The sequence below is a fragment of the Delphinapterus leucas genome, chromosome 3 (assembly GCF_059928025.1).
Source record: "Delphinapterus leucas isolate spDelLeu-1000000601 "Yukka" chromosome 3, BTC_Dleu_Yukka2, whole genome shotgun sequence".
NCBI lineage: Eukaryota > Metazoa > Chordata > Mammalia > Artiodactyla > Monodontidae > Delphinapterus > Delphinapterus leucas.
The window spans coordinates 54723251-54747484 of NC_143131.1; the positions used below are offsets into that span (position 1 = coordinate 54723251).

At 40.6% G+C, this 24234-nt stretch overlaps 1 protein-coding gene across 8 annotated transcripts in view; it reads left to right on the forward strand.

The window, feature by feature from the left end:
* The window catches only part of MAST4 (microtubule associated serine/threonine kinase family member 4), a 569622-nt gene that overhangs the window by 259043 nt on the left and 286345 nt on the right, over window positions 1-24234 (forward strand). The window contains exon 4 of one of the 8 annotated variants that reach the window (XM_089908940.1): window positions 13963-14037. The exons of the other annotated variants lie outside the window; for them this stretch is intronic. Coding sequence (XP_089765066.1) covers window positions 13963-14037 — 75 coding nt within the window. The remainder of the gene's footprint in view (window positions 1-13962; window positions 14038-24234) is intronic. 8 annotated transcript variants of the gene reach the window in all.

A 24234-nucleotide genomic window follows, 5' to 3' on the forward strand; every position in this document is an offset into this window, starting at 1 on the left:
GAGCTCTTATGCCCATATTATTGGAGGAAGATCTTTTGATTGTGCTTTTTATGAAATTGGAATGTCCTTGTTTGAAGTACTGACCTAGACAAGAGTTGCGGTTACATGGTTACATGGCCAGCTGTTAAATGTGGTCTTTTAAAAAATTTGAAAAGTTCATAAAATACCAAAAATATAGAGATTGACGTAACAAACACCTCTGTAGCTGACATCTAGAATTAAGAAATGTTTACATTTTGTCGTTTTCCTTCCAATAGTGTTTTTAATGAAAGCAATTGAACATTTTAATAAGCAAAAAAAACCCACAAAAAACTTAAAACATGAAAGAAGTATGACTGAAAACTTCTCTCCAGGCCTTTGTTTCCTTATCCCACACTCCCTCCCAGAAGCAACCCCCATCATAATTTTAGTATGAATATTTCCAGTCTGTGTTTTTATTCTCTCATAAATATTTTACAACTTCCCCCCCCACTCAGAATTGTTTTTTTTAATATATTTATGTTTATTCAAATAGATTTAATTCATTCATTTCAAATCCTGGCTAGTATTTCATCTTATGGATATGCCACAATTTCTTTTATCTTTTCCCTTAATAACAGACATGTTAGCTATGTTAGCTGTTTTGAGGGTTTTTTTGCTTTTTTTTGTTTTTCTATTATAAGAATGCTTCAGTGGAAATTCAGGTATGGATTTCTTGCTGCCTGTGTGTAGGGATTTTAGGGTAAGTGCCAAGAAGCAGAATTCCTGGGTTATATTGTATACAACAATACATTTTCAATGTAATACATTGAAATACATTTTCAGTGTATTAGATATTGCTAACATTTTGCTAAAGCTTTTGAACTTCTACACTTCTACACTTGAACTTCTACACTTGAACATTTCTATAGCAGACTGCTGCTTTCCCTCATACTCTCCAGGACCTGGTATTTTAAGACTTTTTAAATTTTTGCTATTCTGATGGGTGTAAAGTGATTATTTTGCTCTTTTATTATGCATTATACTAAAGAGGTCATGTATCATTTTATGGCTAGTGGCCATTTGGTTTCCTCTTACCTAATTTGTTGGGTCACATCCTTTGCCCATCGTTTTTATTTTATTTCCTTTTTTTTATTAATTTATATATTTTATGTATTAGGAATATCTTATTTCAGTCTCTCCCTTCCTTTAAAATTTATGACATCATTCAGAAGGCTTAAGTTTTGATACAGTCCAGTTTATCAATCTTTTTACAAGAGTTTTGCTTTTCATACCTGTTTAGAAAATATGTTCCTATTCATAGGTCATAAAAATATCTTAGATTTCATTTTTTCTTCGAAAATTTTTAAAGTTGTGTTTTGACATTTAGTTTCTCATTCTTCTTATTTTTTTTCTTAGTGTGGTGTGTGGTGTGGATTAAGTTTATTTTTCCAGGTGGAAATTTTTCACCATACTGAATTAGTGTATCTTTTCTTACTGTTTGTTATTCTATCTCTATTTTTTGCTACCTTCCCATCTGTGTAAGGATCTGTTTTGGGGTTCTCTAATTGCCCCAGTCTCTTTATTCTCTTGTGAATATCACATGATTTAATTATTGCAGTTTTATAATAAATCTTAACTTCTGTAGGGCCAGTCCCCTCTTCTTGTTCTTTTATTCAGAGTTGATTTGTATATTTTTGGCTATTTAGACTTCTCAATGAATTTTAGAAATCATTTGTCTAAGTGCACCAAAACAAATATACTTAGAATTTCGATTAGAATTCTAATGGCTCTTCAGGTTAATTGGGGAAGTATTTGAGTCTTCCCATCTATGTACAGTAGATGTCTCCTATAATTCTGGTATGCATTTGTGCCCATTGAAGTATTTTACAACTTTCACCATATAGATCTTGTTCATCCTTTTTTTTTAAACTGTATTTTCTGTACATTTATTCTCTTTTTAATTAGCATATACATTGCATTAGTTTAAGTTGTACAACATACTGGTTTGATATATGTATATGTTGTGAAATGATTACCACGAAAAGTTCAGTTAACATTCATCTCCTCACACAGTTATAGATTTTTTTCTGTGATGAGAACTTTTAAGATGTAATCTCTTAGCCACTTTCAAATATACCACATAGTGTTATTAACTGTAGTCACCATGCTGTGCATCACATCCCCAGGACTGACTTACAACTGGAAGTTTGTACGTCTGACCACCTGCACCCATTTTGCCCACCACTCACGCTCTGCCCCTGGCAACCACCACTCTGTTCTGTTTCTTTGAGTTCAATTTTTTAGATTCCACATATAAGTGAGGTTATACAGTATTCGTCTTTCTCTGTCTGACTTATTTCAGTGAGCATAATGCCTTCCAAGTCCATCCATGCTATTGCAGATGGTAAGGTTTCTTTCTTTTTTTATGGCTGAATAGTATTCCCTTGCAGATATATCTTCTTTATCCATTTATCCATCAGTGGACACTGAGGTTGTTTCCATGTCTTAGCTGTTGTAAATAATGCTGCAATGAACATGCAGGTGCAGAAATCCTTCCCCAACTACAGCATATGACTGGAATGGGGAGACACTTAATAAAGGTTAGTTATTAATGGTATCCAGGTGGCTCTCAGGAACTGCTTCTTTCTTGCACCTCTAACATTGACCCACTTCACTTCTAGTTATAAACTCTATATAATTGATTGTGTGAGAATTTTGAGCATTTTCTACATTTGTGAATGAACACAGCAATGGAGCCTAGACCCGGGAGTTCCAGGCTTTGTGGGATCACTGATGACTCAGATCCCCTGACGCACAGAAAGAAATCACACGTAGCAGAAGCATACAATAGGTACTTCCAGTTACCCCATTACAAGGCAAATCTTGGGCTAACCTCTGTGAAAGTAACTGAGCAGTGACTACAGACTAGAAGCAGATGGCCTCATAGCCGGCCTCAGAACAGACCTGGCCCTGCGTTTTGTTACCCCTTCTGTCGTGTATCCTGACTGCGTTATAAAAGCGCCGTCCACCCATGGTGACACAGTGACTTTCCCATGCTGTCAGTGCACTTCCACTCTGATTGTCCCAGCCCCCTGGGGGAATGCAAAATAGGAAGGAAACATGCTAAACAATCAATGAACAAAGTTGTTTTTTTAAAGTGAGAGGATGGGAAGTGGTGGGAGGGAAGTGCTGAAGCATGGGGAATAGAATGAGGGCAGACGACAGAAAGACAGAAGCAGAGGAAGCGTTTGGGAAGAAAAACACGAAAGGCTGCTGACAAAAAAAATACTCCAGCAGAAAAAGGAAAAGGCGTTCCTTGCCAAGAAAAACGTGCTAATCTTATGCAGCTGAAACAGATATTTAAAGAAACATTGTAAGACTTTTGTCTTTAACTCCTTAATACAATACTTACTCTTGAAAAAATACTTAACCCTAAAGCACTCCTAGAGGAATCAGGGGTATTCCGTGATTTTCAGTAAGGAGCAACACTTCTCTAAGTGTGAACCTTTCTTCTCGTGCAACAACAACAAAAAACTAGGGTAGCACACTTTACTGTCTAAATCAAATTGCAAGGTCCTTAGAGGAGAATAAATATTTTTGTGAATATACGTTTTTAAATAGTTAACAGTTATACATAGCACTTCCTGTGACCCAACTCTATTGTATATTACATGTATTAACTACTTAAATCCTCCTTACAGCTTTATGAAATGGGCATTTTTACTATCCCCATTTTACAAATGAGAAAATAAAGGTATAAAGAGATTTGAAATGTAGCTGATATCACAGAGGTGGTAAGAAGTGAAGCTGGAATTCAAATCCGGGAGGAGTGGCCACACTGTCTGTGCTTTTAATCACTATCCCAAAGGATCTCTCACTGGTCATAATCCATCAACAATAAGATATATTGAACTACGTATTGAGGGTAGCATTGATTTATCAGTTTGGCTTTTTTAATTCAGTGACCTCAAGTATGCTGAGATATTTGGTAAAGGACGAGCAAATACCTGCTAAACCCAAAACCTTACTGCTGTATTAAAAGTGCAATTCTAAGGGAGCCATAAACGTGTGACTTACAGTCTCACTCATGTCCTGGTTTCCAGGAGAAAGAGCCCTTACGTAGCACAGCCTTCTCCCTGCCACCACTGCTGTCATTCACTTTGAAGAGTGTGAGATGTTCAAGGACCATGCTGTCCCCATTAGATATTTTTCCACTTGTACTTAAATCATTCATTTCATGTGATATTGCACTCAGTGACAAGCTTTCACCCGGCTTCCCCAAAACCAGTGGCTGCATTTAATTCACTCTTTAGTATCACTACTTTCTAATTGTCTTTGAATTTGATCAAAAATAGATGGTAAGATAAAGATACCCCTTGGAAAATTGTTGCATAGTCTAAGGACTCCAGTGGAGGCAGCTGTTTTGCCCATTTTACAGATGCAAACATCTGTGGGTCTTTGGGACCTTTTCCACTATGATCAAGTGCCTTCCACACATGCTATGCACCCCACAGGGCAAAGCCTAGCAAGTGGAAACACTAGTGGAGAAGTCAAAATTCGATGTTTTACATTCTCCAGATAAAAGTGGGCTTTGTTTCAAGAGTGGCACATGGAATTATAGCAATGTGACCTGAACATGAGGATCTTTCTTTTTTTGTACCTGTTTAAAAAGTTTATGTCTTCTAAGCATCCAGGGCCTTATTAAAGAGGAGTGACAAGATGACCTTTCACCCATATACCCCCCCACCCAAGAATTTATAGTGATCTGCCTTGTGGTTAAAAATAAAAAACACATGGTTGTCATTGTGTTATGGTTTAGCAGTGTTGGATCAGGTATTCAGTGTTGTGATTATGATTGGCTCCGTGTGTAGGCACTTCATCTCTTTCACGTAGGAATCTCTGATAAGCAGCTACAAGATGAGGGAGAGAGATCAGGTAAACAGTATACTACCCTCATCTGCGAAGCCAGGCTGCTTTCCCCTTCCTGGGTCCCTGACCATTCTCCCCATGGCTGCTAGAACAGATGAAACAAATCAGAATGGCTTTGAGGAGTCTAGTTCATCCCTCTGCTTAATTTAAACCCCAATCAAGTCTAATTATCAGAGCCATATTACTTGCCAGCAATAATTTGCTTTGGGTACAACTCAGAGCTATGTTGAAAATTTTATTTTGCCTTCAGAAAATTGGTTTACCTTTAAATTTTTCTCCCAGATTTCCCTGTGGAAAATTGGTCCTCTTAATTTCGGCATCTTGTAATTTTTCTCATTAAAAAAAGTGTGGCATGTGATATCATTAAATTTTTTTTCTAAATTGAAGTGACTTAAGTGGGTTGACATATGTGCTGCAGTATAATTGTGCTGTGTTTTTGGAGCTCAAGTCAGTAATTACATCCATAAACTTATTGTCTATGGTAAAATATGTTAACCAGTCATCGACATAAAATTCATTAATTTGAATCAATATGTAATGTTCTGAAATGCTCTAACAAAGGATCATTGACTGACGGGTATAATGCAGTCGAAGACCCAAACATTTCTCTATGAACGGCAGTAAACGTAAACATTTTCTAAATAGCAAGTCAATACTGTGATTCCCAAAACGCACACATTACGAAGCCTGCAAGAAATTTGAACTATGACATGATTCCAGTAATTGAATGTTTTTAAAACAGGGTATCCTGTAAAGAAGATGTGACACATATACACAAAGGAATATTCCTCAGCCATAAAAAGAAACGAAATTGAGTTATTTGTAGTGAGGTGGATGGACCTAGAGACTGTCATACAGAGTGAAGTAAGTCAGAAAGAGAAAAACAAATACCATATGCTAACACATATATATGGAATCTAAAAAAAAATGGTTCTGAAGAACCTAGGGGCAGGACAGGAATAAAGACGCAGACATAGAGAATGGACTGGAGGACACGGGGAGGGGGAAGGGTAAGCTGTGACAAAGCGAGAGAGTGGCATGGACATATATACACTACCAAATGTAAAATAGATAGCTAATGGGAAGCAGCCGCATAGCACAGGGAGATCAGCTCCGTGCTTTGTGACCACCTGGGGGGGGGATAGGGAGGGTGGGAGGGAGACGCAAGAGGGAGGAGATATGGGGATATACGCACATGTATAGCTGACTCACTTTGTTATAAAGCGGAAACTAACACACCATTGTAAAGCAATTATACTCCAATAAAGATGTTAAAAAACAAACAAACAGGGTATCCTGGATATTTTTGACCCTTACAACATACAGCTAACTTTCAGAGAGGGTCTTGGAATTTCAAACCCTCAAATGCATCATGCCTCATTACCGATGTGGATGCTGAGGTCCAGAGAGGCTGAGTGACTGGTGGGGAGGAGACTGGCCCCCAGGTGATCTTTTCCCGACGCCCCTCAGAGACTGCTAGAGCTCCCTTCTCCATGGAATCTTAGCGGATTAGATGCAGACTAGATTTTTTACTTTCCTCATGTTGAATAACTTTAAAAGGCAAATTGAAATATGCCAGGGTTGGGAAATAAATTTCAATTCAAAGCAAGAATTTCATCAGGAATCCAATCCCAGGGTTTTCTTTTGACTTGAGACTGCAGACCTACCAAAATTACATTAATGTGAAACCCTGACGAGAGAAAAATCCCCGTCATTAAATATGTGGTGCTTCACAGATAATATCTGGTTCACCCTTTCAGCATTTCTGGGAAGCGAGAGCCAGATAAGAAAAGTACCGTGTGGCTTCCCAGAGGTGTGTCCGCAGGGCTCAGTGCTAATGCACACCCCAGATTCAGTACAGCAAGGGCCATTTTGAAGGTGGAACAGCACATGCTGTGGAAGAAACTGGGACTTGGAAGAGGAGATAGAAGGGGAGTAGCCACTGTGGTTGCTGCTGTTAACTTGTGCTCAGTGATGGAGTGGGTACCGCTTCTCTTTTCTTTGATGTCCAGATCACTTTGCACCTTTCTCCCTCCCCCTACTCTCCTCTTCTCTCTACTCTCCCCCTCCCCTAACTCTGTCCCCTCCCTTCTCCCCACTCTCTCTCCCTCTCCCTTTCCCCACTCTTCACCCTTTCTCTTCCTTCCTCTCCACCCTCCCTCCTCCTTTCTCTCTCCCTCTACTCCCCTCCTCTGGGGACCTGCATCCCCCTTCTGTTCTCTGGGTGTCCGGTCGGGTTTGGACCAGTGGGGGAGCAGGCGATTGGAGGAAAGGAGGGAGAAATAAAGTGATGGAAGTCATTTTTCTCTGTCTCCCTTCCCCAGCATCAGTCCAGGCTGTCTGAATGCTCTTCTGAGGGTGACCCTCTGAACCCAGCTCTCTGATTCGGGTTCTAGAAGCAGCTCCCTCCCTTTTGCCTCTTCTGGCCTAAAGAAGGTGAAGGAGTCCTACTCCTAAGTGATTCCCTTATCAGAATTTTCTCAAACTGCCTGGTCTGAGGGTGCCCTCTGTTTCCTGCAGGAACCCTGTGGATGAGCTGGTGCATCATATAAATACATATGCTTCATTTATTGGTTTCATAATTATTTAAAATTATTTTTCCAGCATCCACGAAATGCCAGAACCATTGAGACAAAGCTCCTGGCTTCATTGAGCTTATAGAAAAAAAGGTAAACACATACAATGTACCGTCAGGCAGTAATAACTGTTAGGAAGTAAAGGAGGACAAGGGGGAAATGGAGTGATGTGGGGGGAGTCCTCTTTGAAGAGGGGACAGGTGAGGTTTCCTGAGTGGAGCGAATAGGCATACTTTGCAAAAATACAAAAAAAAAAAAAAGGAGTGTTTTCCAGTGAAGGGACTCTCGGGGACCCTGGGAAGGTGCTTGGAGGGCTCTAGGAACAGCACAAAGACCAGTGTGGCCAGGGTGAGTGAGGGGTTGGGGGGAGCCGTTGGCATCCAGAAAAGGCACAGGGCTAGGTTGCCTGAGGCTTTACAGCAGCAGTCCCCAACTTTTTGGCAGCAGGGACCACTTTCATGGAAGACAGTTTTTCCATGGTCGGGGTGGGGGTTAGGGTTCAGGCGGTAATGCAAGCAATGGGGAGCGGTGGGGAGCGGTGGGGCTCGGCAGATGAAGCTTCGCTCACTCACCTCCTGCTCTGCGGCCCAGTTCCTAACAGGCCTTGGGCCGGTCCGCAGCCCGGGGGTTGGGGACCCCTGCTTTACATGACCTGGAAGGACTTGGTGTGAGTGGAAGGAAAAGGTATGGAGAGTTTGGAGAAAAGTGATATCATATATATTTTAGTAGGGTGGCTTTGTCTGCTGTTGGAAAGACAGCCTCTACAGAGGACAAAAGTAGCGAACGGGGATGGGAGCCTATTGCTGGTGTCTGGATGGCTGGGATGGTGTTATCGGTTGAATTGTGTCTCCCCTCAAATATATTGAAGTCCTAACCCCTCTACTTGAGAATGTGTCCTTATTTGGACATTGGGTCTTTACAGTTGGTGATCAAGTTACAAGGAAGTTTTTCAGGTGGTCCCTAATCCAATGTAACTGATTGGACGCAGAGACAGACACACAGAGAAGAAAGGTGATGTTAAGAGACGTGGGAAGAGGGTGGCCGTCTAGAGGCCAAGGAGAGAGGCCTGGAGCAGAGCCTTCCCTCACAGCCCTCAGGAGAAACCAGCCTTGCTGACACTTTGACTTTAGATTTCTAGCCTCCAGAACTGGGAGACAGTACACTTCTGTTTTCTCAGCCCCTCCATTTGTGGTATTTTGTCCCAGCAGCCCTCGGAACCAAATACAGGTAAATGGCTTGGATGAGACTGACAATGGTAAAAGTAAGAAAGGTTGAATTTTGAAATACATTTTGAAGTTAACACCAGGAAGACTTGCTGATGGGTTGGATAGGGGTCGTGGGGTTGATATTTGGCCCATGGGAACTGAATTTAAGGACAAGATGGTCAGTGACTCCTAGGTCATTGGGTGAGTGGTGGTGCCCTTTGCTGGAGATGAGGAACACCGAGGAGGGCAGACCTGGGGGACAAACGTCCAGAATTGGGTCAGGGACATGGGAGTTTACAGTCCCTGTTTGTCATCTCAGAGTAGGCAGTTGGCGTTGAGGGGGGAGATGTTACGGCAGAGTCATAAATGGTGACCACCCCTCTTCCCACCACAAACACTGCAGAGCCTGGGCTGTTCATGCCTATCAGCTGCCACCCGAGGTGCCGTGGACACTACAGGTTGCACACAGATGATTCTAGTCAGTACACAGCTGTTTTTATATAATGTTTAATGCATTTTCCTTAATATATAGTAGAACAAAATGTAACTAGCACAACCAAGTCATGATTTCAAGATGTTATTACTTAAACCATCATTAAAAATTGAAGTACAGAAGTTTTTAAAATCCAGAGTCATCTTTTTAAAGAAAGCACTTAAGAAATGAATAGTATATGCAGTGGATGTAATAGCACACATAGTACATGGATATGGGGAAAAAATAAATGACCGAAGTTTAGGACACAGCCTAAAGCAGTTGTAAGGAGTTACTAGGTGAGTCCTATCTCATGAAAGTTTCTCTTGTTTGGGGGGCCATGCCCCTCGGTTTTCAGGATCTTAGTAGAACCCACACCCCCTACAGTGGAAGCACAGAGTCTTAACTACTGGACCTCCAGGGAAGTCCCCTCATGACCCTTGAAAAGCACTTCCTTGGTCTGTTTTTTAACTGCAGGTCAAATCATCAATTTAGTAGTAGAGACCAGCGTTTGTTTAAAAAGGAACTAAACTAGGTCAGAAAATAGAGTGCATTGCTGGTAGTATTGGGAGGCATTGTTTCATGACGCAAAATGTATTTCTCAATGAGCATCACAGTGAGAAGTTAGAAAGTCACTGGGTTTGCTTTCATAGGTGGAAGTATCCCTTCCCCTATCCTATTTTGATGACTCTCCTCTTGAGCCAAGTTGAAAAACCTGGGTCTGAAAAGAGACAAGAAAAACATGATGTACTTTCATCTTTACAAGGTTATGAATTATGAAGGTTTTCATAAATTACTGTGGGATTTGTTCCATTGTTTTAGTAGCCTATAATATCATCATCGAAAATGTATTCTAGCACATTTCTTCCATGTTCATTTGGGTGTCTGATCCCTATTTTGATACACCTGGTAATTGCTAGATCTCCCCAGCTTGTGAATTCTTCCAGTTGATTTATTTTCATGGAGTATTTTGCCTTTGCGTGGTCCTAAATTGCTTTATTGATGTGCAGGGGTGCCTTTACCAGGGCCTGTTTGCAGTAGCTTTGTTGTACGTACTTAAGTATAGTGTTAAGTCAGAGCTTCGACTGGGGGTGAAATATATTTATTCAGACAAAAGGATGTCTCAGAGTTGGGTAAAAATGCTTATTCTTATCCAAGAATGCATGTGATTCTTTTCAGAATTAAAACTCCTTTGAATGGATTTTTAAGAAGTCCTCTAGGAGCCCTTGAAACAATTATGTGATTTTTCTATTTTTTTTCTTATATTAAAATATCTAGCTGGAAATGTCTAATGATATATTTCTTAAAAAAATAATGGAACTAATGCCAAAATTATAGATACACTTAGTTTTAAATTTTCCTTGTGGCTCTAATTTTGACATAGAGTAACTTATACCTGATTTAAAGAGTTAGGCATTTAAATAATCTGATGTCAGCCACTAAATTCATTGGGCACCCATTATTTCACACCTGATATATTGTTTTCCACAGAACATTCTTGTAAATATGTTTATGTGATGCAAATTAGGCTAAAGTACTACGCTATCAGATCTGTAATGTTTAAGGAACAATAATTTCTTTAAAAAGTATGATCTGCAGTGTTAAGGGAAGTTTATAATTTCCAAAATGACTTACTTAACAGGAGAAGTCTTGATGAAAGCATTTAGCATGGAGGTGAAATATGCCTCATTAAGTTTCCAGGTTACGTACATGTCAACACTTCTTTTGTCATCTTTCAGTAGTTTATTGACATAACTGAGGGCTGCTACTTTTATTAGTGGTGATCACAGCAAACGATTTTGATAAGTTAACCTAAGCAACATAATGTGCTTCTGTTTCCACAAAACTAATGGTGAGGAATCCAACCCTCCTCCTTCTGCCCCCTCCCCTGGTAGTAAAGAGCCCCTATTTTCATATGTAAATAAGTCATTCAGTTGAGAGCCCCTGGGGCCCACCCAGGTCCGATCTGTTGTTTTGCTGATGTTGATGGCATTAGCCAGGAGGTAAATGGTACCAGGAGACTGATGTCTCAGACTGGAATGACAGATACCAGAGGCTGAAGGCCGTCATTTAGGAGGAGAAATGGATTCTTGGGACTAAGAATTTTGGAAGAAAATGAAGGCACAAATTTTGTCTTTAATGTTGGCCTGAGAGATATAATTTAATGTTTTTCTTGAACATGGAAAGCTATACATACAAATTTGTTATATAAGGATGTTGCTTTCCTACCATACCGTTTTTGAGGGCCCTGTTTGCTTTTTAAAGAATGTAAAATATTTCACAATTGAACTCATAGAGCTGGCTATGGTCAGATACCTTCCCTGGCTGTATGAGGGAATCTGGCCTGTAATAAGAAAGGAAAGCTTTTAAATGAAGGTCTTCCTAAAGTGAAGAAGGTGACATGTCCAGTTTCTAATGAATTAAATTCTTCTCAAAGGTTCCTATCAAGGACATAGCTATGTCCACCTATCTACAAAGCCTCAGTAACTCTAGGACACACAGGCCACCGACCACCACCAACTTTTTTTTGTCAACAACAGAATACAGTGTGACTATTTTTGAAAATTAAGATGAATTTCAGACATGAGCCATATGGAGAAAAACTTGCTCTGAACTGTTCAGAATCCCTTTATTTCTATTCGATAAGCAATTCATTAAAATGACATTAATCCTCCAGGCTGTTCTTTGGTTTCTATTAAGATGTATTACTGGAATCTGTGTAAATATATTGATTATCTCATAGGCCTATTTGTTCATCACAAGCAGACTATTGTTACAGCGTCAGTGTACTTCACAATAAATGAGACTAAGTGGAGACCAGGTTTTGAAAACCCACCCTCCCCCTCCATTCCCCTTGAAGGATGTGCTTGCCCTCTTTAAACCAGCCTTTCACAAAATGGGAGTTTAAGATTGAGAGTCACAGTTTAATATCAACAGCTGCCCCCTGCTGAGTTCATGGTGCAATTAGCTAATTAAAAAATATATAACATTTTTCACCTTGAAGTCAGAAGAAAAGCAATAAACCACAGGCTCAGGATTTAGTTAATTTGCACATTGACTGTAATTGTGTATTTAACGCCAAGATTAATTTTTTTCCTGATGAGTGGGAGCCTGGCACTGTGCACTGGAACTCTTAAATTGGTTGTAATCATTCCATAGGGAGGTTGATAAGGGCAGGTAGTTCTCCAGACATATTAATGAGGATAAGTATTTATTTACATCTGATAACTTTTTTTTTTAGGAGAAAAAGCATTAAACCACTTTCTGATAAACCATTAAATTTAAAGGAGGTTTCAAATCAAGCTAAATAAATAATCTGATTTAAAAAAACTATTTCTCATGTAAAATCTATTGATTCTATTGAATGGGAAATCATACTCAATTTTGTTTGTTTTGTTTTGCCAAATATTCAGTTAATTAATGAGAACAATTTCTGCTGTTAAAGCTTTGGTACATTTTCTAGGTCAACCGAGATTTAAAACTATTGCCTTGCATTTTTTTCAGAAGAGGGTAGGGAAAGAATGCGTGTTGGCAGGGCAGTTAGTAGGAAAAACATAATCCTGATGTGCAATCTGCTACTTATAACACTTCCTGTTTGAAAGGTAAGCGTTATACTTTGGATACCGAAGCAGTGATTGTTGGCAATTCAAGTGGGTGTGATTGATCCATGTCTTAAAAGTAACAGAGCTGTTATTCTTAGAAGAAAAAAAGAATTCTCAAGTATTGTAATACAGACATCGCATTTTTACCTAAGTAGAGGTCTTTACACTCTCCTCTGTGAGCAGATGCTAATACTCATGTGACAGATACTTCACTCCCTAGGTAGATGCTCACTTGGACCCGGGGCTTTATGCCCAGGGGTTTTCTGAGACCGTCTCTCTGTTGCTTTCATCTCCCCATCCCTGAAGTCAGTGCTCACAGTGGACTGTGCTTGCTTCTTAGATTCTTGTTTACTGTTATCCAGCTTTGAAAGATGGAGAAGTGAAACTCTATACCATGGGCCCCATGGGCCTCTATACCATGGGCCCCTATTCCAAACTTTTCCTTTAAAATACAGTTGCTTGGGTGTATGTGTGTGTGTGTGTGTGTGTGTGTGTGTGTGTTTGACATGGAATGAGTGATGGGAGGTGTTAAGTCTTTCTACCTGATCCATTTGTCCAATATATTATACAAGGGTTTGTCTAAGAAAACGACCACCCTTCTACACAGGTTAGGTTATAAACTTAATGCTTAATCTCTGTTCCATCCAATAAAATTTAACTGCATTCAGGGGCAGAGTTTTTGGTGGCTGCCAGACACCAGGAATTCTGCCAGGACGAAGAAGAGAGGAGCTTCTGAGGCAAGAGAGTTTTCTTGGTTTGGGGGAAGACGGTGATTTCTGTGTCTTTTTGGTGATATCCAAATGGGCGGCAAGTCTAAGAATGCCCCTTACTGCCTTCTGCTATTCTAGGAAGATTGACTTCATGTTCAGGGAAATCGTGCTCCAGTTTTCCTTAGTATTCTTGAAATATAATTAGGGGCAATATCAGGTAACAGGAAAGTGCAGATTTGATGGGAAATGTGATACTGGGCTATGTTCATGACTTTATCACACACATGCATATACAAGGCTATTTTTAATAAAATGACTTGCACGTGGCATGTGGTTTTGTGGGGCAAAATCGTGTCATGTCTTTTTATTGTTGGATTTTAGCTGAAACAGACAAGTACAGTGCCGTTAAATGCTGTCCCTCTCCCTTTTCCGACCATTTTCCCATCATCCCACGCCCCACCTTCTCCTCTCCCACCTCGTTCATCCCCATCTTCCATTCCCTGTCAGGAAGGGCAGCCTCCGAAGAGCCATTTCAACTCAGCCCGACATCGCCAGAGACTAGTGGACCCAGCTGCTTCAAAAGTGAGTGTGTCCTGTCGCATGGTGCATGGCGGTGTGGTCCTTGTGAGGAAAAGGGTGTTGTGAGTTTTTATTTATGCTGGTGTATTTGAAGGCTTTAGAGGAGGCAAAGTCTTCTCTATTAATCAAAGGCCATTCACACCAAGGGAGTTCTGGCGTTGAATCACCAGACCTGAAAACAAGCAAAACCCTGATAAGTAGCACCTGCTGGTTTCTGTGGTGTAAATACTCCCACCGCGGCCAATTTCAAACAGCAGTTTGACAAAAGCAACTTCAGAGCCGAGAAGAGATGCCCAGTGGAGCTCTAACATATACAGATCCAGTTGACACAAATCCTAGTTAAAATATAGCAGAAAATTAGGAAGTGAACCAATTTTGAGTATCTCTTACCTTTGTTTTCAATATAATGTATTTCATTGGAAGTTTAGATATTTTTAATCAATTAATGACTGTATTTAACAACTGGCTTGTAAAATTCCTGGAAATTTACCAAGCTGGTGTGGGTGGGCTCCAGCACAGCAGTTCCAGGTGTGATATATTCGTTGAGAATAGTCTTAAGTCATTTTGGTCACGCCCAACTCTTACGGTCTACAGAAAAGTGGCTGAGGTTTTGAGCAAGGATTTGCTGTTCCCACACAGCTCAAGTAAGTCGCAGGCCAGTTCTGCTGCACACAGACTTTTATTAAACAGACATTTCCTGGCAAACAGGCACAAAGCATTGTGCCTGTCCTATAAACTCAGTGAAGTCCCTGCTCTCAGGCCTTTTAAGTGCTCCAGCCAAATCTCGTTGGAAGGTTCCACTTAAGGTTGATGACCTGACAACTTTCCGGAGGCAGGATTCTCTCATTTTTATGGTGGGCATCATGCAATGGGGCTTCTGTGCCCCAGATGCTGGACATAAGGCCATTGAACAGTTGGGCCTCGGGTGCCAGTCCTAAGGGTCCAAGTTACAGACTTTCATAGATTCTTATGCGCTGCTCATGCAAGGGCAGAGAATATCTCTAAATTGACTTTGCCGATTCACTTACCTTAAATACCGCTAGTTTCAACAATGAAATCCTGTTTCTAACATCCTGAGAACACTGACTTTGATTTCGGCAATGAAAACCCATTTCAGTATGCCAATTAGCAAAATCTCGGGTGTGACTGCGATACAGATACCTCTGAAGTAATGCTAGTTGACCACCCTCGGCGAGGGGGAGTCAATCCTGATCAGGGCTACCGACTGGGTATAGGATATAATTTTAACCAATACAGAATATCACACTGCCTGTGTGGTAGTATTTGAAAGGGGACTCCAAATGTCCTAGCCTTTTGTTACATCTATTAAGTACCTGGGGTGCCCCCCACCCCCAAGCTCCAGACAACTCACTTTGGCTGAGGTTCCTTGTGATGAAGTTATGAAAGCTCTGTTAGTATGTGAGGGAAAAAGATAAACTAGCTCTGAATAAGGTGAATGGATTCATCACGTGGATCTTGCTCAAGTAGAGCACAGCGCAGAGCACACCAGGTCCTTCTCAGGCCCCGCCTAAGAGTTTTCACTGATGAGGCACTAAAGCATCCTCTCTGGTTAAGCACACTGTTAATGTGCTTAACCGCGTACATTGTACCCAGCATGTACCTCTGGTTTAAGGACTCAACTCAGCGTGTGCTTTGTTCCTCCTCTTCCTTTTTTCCTGTGTTCATTTCATTCTGCTTGGCATTTTCAGAAATACTGTGCCTCGCCCATGCAGAGAGTTATATATTACACTGTAAATTAGTTGCGTTTCTTCTGTTGAGTCTTTTTGTGGTTCCATTTTTGTCTTGAGTGAGAATCATGGCTGCTTTTTCTAGACACACTCTTAGAGGAACTCATTAAACTGCTATAAAGAAAATGTCTGGTGCCTTCATGTGCTGTGTGAATAGGTTCAGCCAGTGTTAACAAATAGGCTTTAAAGGTCAAATCCTTTCCTTCCCCAGATACTGCAGGACTAGGAATTTGAGAAAGGCCTAAATTTTTTCCCTAATATTAGGAACTGATGGGGGAAACTACATTTCTTGTGTGGATAGGTTACTTGGACAACAAATAGCAAATGGAAATATGCATCAGTGTAGCCAGTGACCTTTTGTTATAAGTACGTTGGTGCTTAGAATCTGCACTGTATTTTCTTCAACTCAATAATCTGAGTTGTAGTAAAAAAAAACCCTGGGTCAGTGACAATTTACAGTAAACCAGCTGCCAGATCTTTTGAGAACACTGATTTTGTTGAGTCGGCATTGTAATCTGGAAAGAAGTGTGATCAAATAGAGATACTTAGTCTCCCATTAGCAATGCAGAGGGGCGGGAAGAATATCCTTGACTGGGTTGTACATTGGGCTTTGTCATAAACCAGCTCTATGGCCCTGGGCAGCCGCTTATCACTGAGCCCCCATTGCTCAAGGTTTTTCTCTTCTATTAAATGAGAGTTTATTAAATGTTCCCTTAGTCAAATTATGGAATTATGTTTCTTTTCCATCAAGGCTCTTTATAACTAGATACTTCACCGTTTAGTCTGAGATTTTTGAATCGCATTTCTCAATCCTAAAATCCCTCTACAAACGTCATCCTTTCTCTTGACTTGCAAGGCATTATTTTTGGATGGTCTTCTATCAGTGTCTTCAACGGATGTTAATTTTTAAAATGGAATTACTTACTTTAAAGCTATGGGGGAAAATATGGACCAGAAATACGGTGCTCATTTTCTGCTCAAGGAGTTGGCTTTTTTTTTTAGCCTGAATTTTTTTAATCTTAGTCTTCGAAAGCCTTCGAAAGTGCTTTGAGCATAGGAAAACAAGCTTTTAAATCTATTTTATTTGAATAAGAGTTAAAGAGTTAGAGAGAAATCAAAGGTAAGTAATGTACCTCTGATTGGCTAAACTTGTCCACTGGGAATTTCTAAAATGTCTTTTGTTTGGAGAATATGCTCACCTGTCTATCCCCCAGTATGAATGCTGTAACGCATTAAATGAACAAAGAATGAAGAAAACGGGCAATAGGAATAATAGTTCAAAGACCACAGAGCAGTTATTTGTGGAGCTGGTAAAGGCTTCTGTTAAATAAAAATCAATTTGATATGGGAGCGTCGGGGACAGGATCTGGGGAGACAGGAGGTGGACAGAAGATAACACGAGAGTGTACAGAGGATTAGTTTTCAAACCTCCTGGCATTTCAGCACAAAAGAATAATGAAGATTTATTCTAGATGAACTGTCATTTTTCCTTGGAAGCTTTGCTGATCCAGAATAAATAGGTTCATAGAGACTGTATTGAAATTTTGAGCATGTGACAGTAAGTAGCGGTGGGCATAGCATCTAATACCTTTCAAAACCAGAAAGTGCTGTAACATTCTATCCTCTTAAAAAACAAACCAAACTCTCCAACTGCACAGGTGTTCCAGCTAACCAAAACCCTGCATATAATTCTAAGATACATTGTTTCAGTATGCCTTAGGGCTTGAAAATCGTTTATACTAATTGTCAGCGATTTCTCTACCTTTTTCTAATGAGAATAAGGTTTGTAAAACCTGGGCTCCCCTGCTGGGAAAATCAGCCCAGAGCTATCTCAGAGCAGATGGTTTTCTTTTCTCACTACTATAAACCTTTTAGGATTGATCCTTTTTTCATTTTTATCTCTCTGAAGAGTAAATGTCTCTGAGACCTTAGAAACCCACTGTTCAGAGGGGGCAAGAGGCTGCCTTGACCAGAGTTCAAAGTTGCAAAGATGATGTAGAATAAAAGCCATGGAAATCATGGAATTGTGTTTCTCTCTATAATAGCAAAAGAAAATAGGTTGACTTTTCAAGTACTAAGGGGACAGGCTTTAAAATATCTACATTTTTGAGCCTTATTATGCTTTGAGTTTCTGGATGGTAATTAACACCCTCCTAGTCCCAGGAATTTCAAGTGTTAAAGAATAATTTCTTCTCTTTTGGAGGATGTAATACTTGTTACTATATTTAAGGAGGTAGAAAGATGGGGAAGGGGCTGGGAAGATTGGTTGCCATAATTATTCTGGGAATATTTTAGTCATATAAAATATTGTACTACGTAAACTTTTTTTTACAAAGGCTTTTAGGGGTGATACATTGATGACAGAAATTTTTGAGGCAGCTTATAGCTTTTGTTTCTTTGTTTGTACATCAGCCATCTATAAATTGCCTTTGGTCCCAGCTAAAGTAGGTGTGAATCTTATATCTGCAACTTAATAGGTATGACTTTGGGGCAGTTACTTAATCACCCTGAGAAAGCCTCAGTTTCTTCATCTGAGAACAAAATAATATCCACCTCATGAGATTGTTTTGAGGAGTAAATGAGAGAATGTATGAAAAGTTTTTACCACATAGATAGGCACTTAATGAGTGCCAGAAAAATTGTAGCTATCCTTTAAATTATGATTACTCTTATTATGGTTATCAGGTAATCATTATCTAACTTTTTGAGGATTTTTTTTTTCCGTCTTGTAAGATAAGGGCTTAGGACCAGATGATCCTTGAGGTAGAATGTCTGCATTGTTAAAAGTCTGTACACTTATACTTATTTTTGAATGTTTGTCATATACTCAGCTGTGTGGTAGGCATGGAGGAATATAACTTGTAGGATTTAGTTCTTACCTTCAGAATGTAATGTAATTGGCAAAGAAATAATGCAGAGACAGTAATCAATTGTTTGGTAAACAATGTCAGAGGGGCGTTGATTTTGAACCAAAAGACATCTGTGACCCACAGTCAGAAAAGGCTTCCTGGAGCCGGTGGGTTTTCATCAGGGCCCTGAAGGAAGGAAAAAGCTTTAAAAAAAGAATTTATTTATTCATTTTGGCCGCGCTGGGTCTTAGTTGTGGCATGCGGACTTCTTAGTTGCAGCATGCAAACTCTTAGTTGCGGCATGCATGCGGGATCTAGTTCTCCGACCAGGGATTGAACCCGGACCCCCTGTATCGGGAGCTCAGAGTGCCACCCACTGGGCCACCAGGGAAGTCCCAGAAAGGGCTTTTTTTTTTTTTTTTCTTTGCGGTACGCGGGCCTCCCACCGCTGCGGCCCTGGACGCGCAGGCTCAGCGGCCATGGCTCACGGGCCCAGCCGCTCCGCGGCATGTGGGATCCTCCCGGACCAGGGCACGAACCCGTGTCCCCTGCATCGGCAGATGGACTCCCAACCACTGCGCCACCAGGGAAGCCCGGAAAGGGCTTTTTAAACCTTGAATATGGGCGTGAACATTAGGAGAATGCACAAGGTAATGTGATGGGCCAGACCGGAATGGAGGGAATAGGTGACATGGAAGGGGATGCTCCTGTATGGCTGTCCCTGGTGGGATGCAGACGGGCTTTGCCATCACGCAGACTGTTCTCAAGTTCTGTGTATTAGCTGTGTGGCCGAGGGAAAGTCTCTTGTTTCCTCATCCATACAGCGGGGGAATAACCTCATTAAGATTGTTCTTATAATGAAATGGTCTGGTGCACACATTCCGTAGAGTGACCGGGCTGTTTTGGGTAGTAAAATGACAGCTCTTAGTTGAACTAGACACAGTCTGCCCTACGAACCAGCAATCCCGATCCAAAAGAACTGGCCTCTGTTGGAGGACACAGATGCTTCTTGCAGCATTCTTGTTACCCCAGAAAGTTTGGGGATGTTGTGGGTGTAGACAGTTGAGAGAGTGATTGGAAAAACAGGGTACGTCACATAACATCTAGCAGTTAGAAGCAGCAGCCTTGAAGGGACAAGCAGCAATGTGGCTGGAGCCTAAAACATATTATTGTGTGGAAAAACAAAGCTTAAACAAATTCAGTTCTTTACTACCATGCTTGTAATGTCGATTAAAAATACATGTACATCATACAACTTGCATTTTCCGGGCGCTCGTACAAGTAGATGAATATCCATCAGGCACATTAGAAAGGTGGGCTGGAGACAGGGAAGGGGTGTCGAAAGTTCGGTATGCAAGTAAATAAACTGATGGGTGGGAATAATATTCTCTGTCTGAGGAGACACTTGAATCTGTACACTTGAATCTCCCCACATGAAAGTAGGTAGATAGGCCAAGAAATATGGTATACGGGAGACTTAAAGAAGTCTCTAGGAATGGAAGCAGTGCTCTTACAAATCATGGAGCAGCTGACACTTATGCAGCCCTGACACATGTCCGCCTGGTTCTAGGTTCTGTACACACAGGACTAACGACTTTACTCCTCACAGCATCCTCAGGAGGGTGGTACTGTTTGTTGATGGCCGTTTGGCAGGTGAGGCCACTGAAGCGTGCACGGGATCGCACGGCTAGAGTAGAAAGAGAGCCTGGATTCGAGCCCAGTCAGTCTGGCTCTTGGGATCCCTGTTCTTAACTATCCTGCCTGGCTGCCTGGGATGGACATAGCTGAAGTGGTGAAGGAGGACCAGAGCCTTTCCACCCGTGGTGCCCTTGGACCACACCTGGCAGTTGCAACTACTCCCTTTTTGTGGAGGCTGCCAGTTTTTTAAAAATTGCGTGTACTTGTGTGTGTACGCATGTGTATAAAACTTTTTATTGAAATACAACATACATTCGCAGGCGTACAGCTTGATGAATTTCCACAAACTGGACAATCCTGTGTGACCAGCACCCAGATTCAGGAACAGAACACAGTGGGTAAACCTGAAAAACCAAAACTTCTGTCACTTTTACTGGGCATGAAGTTAGGATTGCTGGGAAGCGACATTATGAAAAACATAAGCCTTTAAAAGTGAAAACAATAGAGAAGTCAAAGATTCTAAACATTGCTACAGGTTTTGGGTGTTTCTGAGGTGTGGGAAGAAACGCTCTACCTTTTCTCGATTTTCACCACAGTTAGTTGCTTCCGTTACCAGCAGTGGAGGGCACAGACCACTCGTGAAGGAAAGCAGAAAGTCTCTCAATGAGTTCAAGGCAAACTCACCTTATCAAAGGATAAAACAGATTGAGCTGCAGGCCTTAGACATAAATAGATAAACACCTACATAGTGTGGATCATCAGGAAGGCCTTGAATGGACAGGTAAATGAATTTTCACCTCTCCTCTGGTCATTGTTTAACTCCATGTCTTTGATGTTCAATCTAAACTCCTATGGACTGCCCTTGTCAGCTTACAGGACAAAGCTATGACATTGTACATCACACTCGAAGGGTAATGTTTTCCCATATTCCAAACGATCAGTTCCCTTCAGGTTCAGGCTGAGTCTGAGGTTGCATTTTGGGGCTACACTAACAACATGATCTGTCTACCTGGCACACCTGTGCGCAGTTCACTGCCTTTGGCAGACAGCACAGAGAAGTTAAATCACTTGCAGGAGGTCCAGAGCTAGCACACGGTGAAGCCCAGTTAGTCCTTGCGCTTAGCTACCACACCATGCCCTTTGCACCACCATCTAGGAGGGGCTCCGCCCTTTCCCGGGCGACACCCTGTACTGAGCGGCATTTCTCAGGGTTCAAAAGGAAGGCAACCACAGTACCCGTGGTGACGTTCTTCTGCCTCCTGTGCCAGAGACCTCCTTTGACCTATATCCCACTCTCCTGCCACCTGACTCCATAGCACTAGGGTCCTACGTAATGCTGCAAAACTATCTGAAAAGCATTCATTCTCCTTACCGTTCCTTTGTGTGTCCCTCCCAGTTTACAAGGATGTATTTCTCTGTTGGCTTTAACAGAATTCTAGAGCCCTAACAATGCAGTTGAAAAGTGGGCAAAGGGCACCCCAGTTTTTTCAGCCTAACATCTCTCTACTCAGATACATACAAGTAATTCTACAGAAAGTGGATTCCACTTATTTATTTTCCATGATTCTGTGTATAATGTATCATGTAAACACAGTATTGAAGCAGTCAAAATTACAGGGCTAAAACATGCCTTTGGAATTCAGTTCCGGTAACTCATACTGAACGATTTGGCCATTTTGTGGCCAGGCATTTATGGGATTTAGTGCTTAAGCTTGAAGGTGAGTATAGCCTGCTGCCTTTTGAAAAAAATCTTGTTATTGAGGTATAACATATATACAGAAAAGTACAGATATTTTAAGTTTGATATTATCCCAAAGATCTGAGTGATTTTTTTTTTCTGTAAGAGTAACACATATCCAAAAAATGCAGATATCAGTGAACTTTCACACACTGACTATACCCAGGTAACAACACCAAGATTTAAAACACAGAGCATTACCACCACCCCAGCAGACCCCTGTGTTACCCTTGTAGCAGTTTTCAGAATGTTTTAAATTTCTATTTTTGTTTTCACAGTTGCATTTCTTTCCTGATACTATTTGCCAACATCCTAATTCATTATCCAGTAAATTTTTGTTTTTAAGAAAAGAATGGGATTGGGCTTCAAAATAGAGGTAAAGAACAAGTGTAAAAACCATAATCATTGGCTTTTAATATTTTAGGTGCTGGAATTTCTATTTTAAGGCCATTTAAATGTTGTGACTGAAAATATTGAGGGGAAAGAACTATTTAATTTGGCCCGTTTCTCTTTCCCAACACAGATTTTTGTAGCAGTTTTCTTTCTCTCTCTTTTTTTTTTGTTTCAGCTGGCAAAGGTTAAGTAGGCATAGGTGAATTGTTACAGCCCAACCTCTCTTGTCCTTAGGTGGATTCTTTTTTTCAAAGGCTTTGAAAAACTGGTGAATTACATTTGTTGACTTTTCTCAGAGTCATCAGAGTAGTGCTTACCAAAGACTTGTGTAACAGGCAAGTGGCCAAGATGAGATTAGCGATTTATTCGAGGAAGGGTGTAGGAAATCTTTTTAATTTAGAGGTGAAAAGATCATCAGTTGGGTTAAGTACAGGTTATCCAATTTAGCTCTAGCTTTATGAAGAATTACTGAAATTGTTTCTTTGCCTTCAAGGACTTCTGTATCCTGTTTGCCCCTTATACCCCTCTACCCCTAGGCAAAAAGAAAAACAAATCAAAACATAACCAGCTACTCTAAAACAGCAATTTAAACATTTAGCTAGGCAATGCTTATTTTGCCTGGGGGTGTTCTATGGATTCTGACAGGGTTTTGGAAGGAGTTTCTTTGCTGACGGTACTGAGAAGAGCAGCCTGAGCACCTCAAACACACTTGCTGGCCAATGCTTGGAGACCATGGTATCTTTTTGTAACTGGCTTGATCATCTTGATAACACCATTGCCTGTTTTAACATTTTTTCAAGTTAATTTTTTTTTATAAGTTCTCCCTTTCCACTATCTCACACATATTTATCTGCTTCTTGCCTGAAAAAGAGATTTGACTAAGATGCGCCCAAGTATGATTTTCTTTGTATTTATTCTGCTTGGAATTCACTGAGCCTCTCGGATATGTGGATTGATGCCTTTCATCAGTTTTTTTGGAAAGTCTTTGGCCATTATCTATTCAAATATATCTTCTACTTCATTTTCTCTCCTCTCCTTCTGGGGCTCTATTTGTACCTATGTTAGGCAGTTGGATATTGTCCCACAGATCTTAGACACTCTTTTTTGTTTTTGCTTTATGCTTTATTCTCTTGGTGATTCATTTTGGATAATTTCTATCATTTCGACTTAAACTTTATTTATCCCTTGTTTAGCTTTGCTCAGCCAGCTGGTAAATCCATTTCACTCTGGTATCTTTCAGTTCAGCTTTTCCTCATGTTCTTTATTATTATTATAGTTTCTATCTCTCTAGTGAAATTTGCCATGTCTTCATTCATGTTGTCGCACATCTTTGCCACTGTATCCTTTTGCATAGTTATTTTTGAGTCTTTGTCTGGTAACGTCAAGATCTTGGCTATCTCCACATCTGTTTGTATTGCTGGTTTCTTTTCTTGACCATGGATTTCAACAGTACCTGCACAGTTCAGGTAGTGTACAGAATGACTCATCACCCTGACTCAAGTGGTGTGGCATAGAAGAGACACGCCTTTTCCTGGAGCTAAATACTATTTACCTCAATTTCTACTGTTCTTTCATTCAAAATGTTTGGCACCTACTCAGAATTATAAACACATGAAAAAGCAACATCTCCTACTTCTCAGGCTTCCTCTTCCACTTAGAATGTGGACAATGACAAGAGACCATCGTTGTTATCTTCACAATCAAAACAAGGTGTGTAAGCTACAAAATCATACTTTAAAAAATAATTTAAAAAGCTAAGGGCATAAATAAACCTAAAAAGGGAACTCCAGAATGATAAATTCTTGAAGGAAAAGGCCCATGGCTATCATGGTGG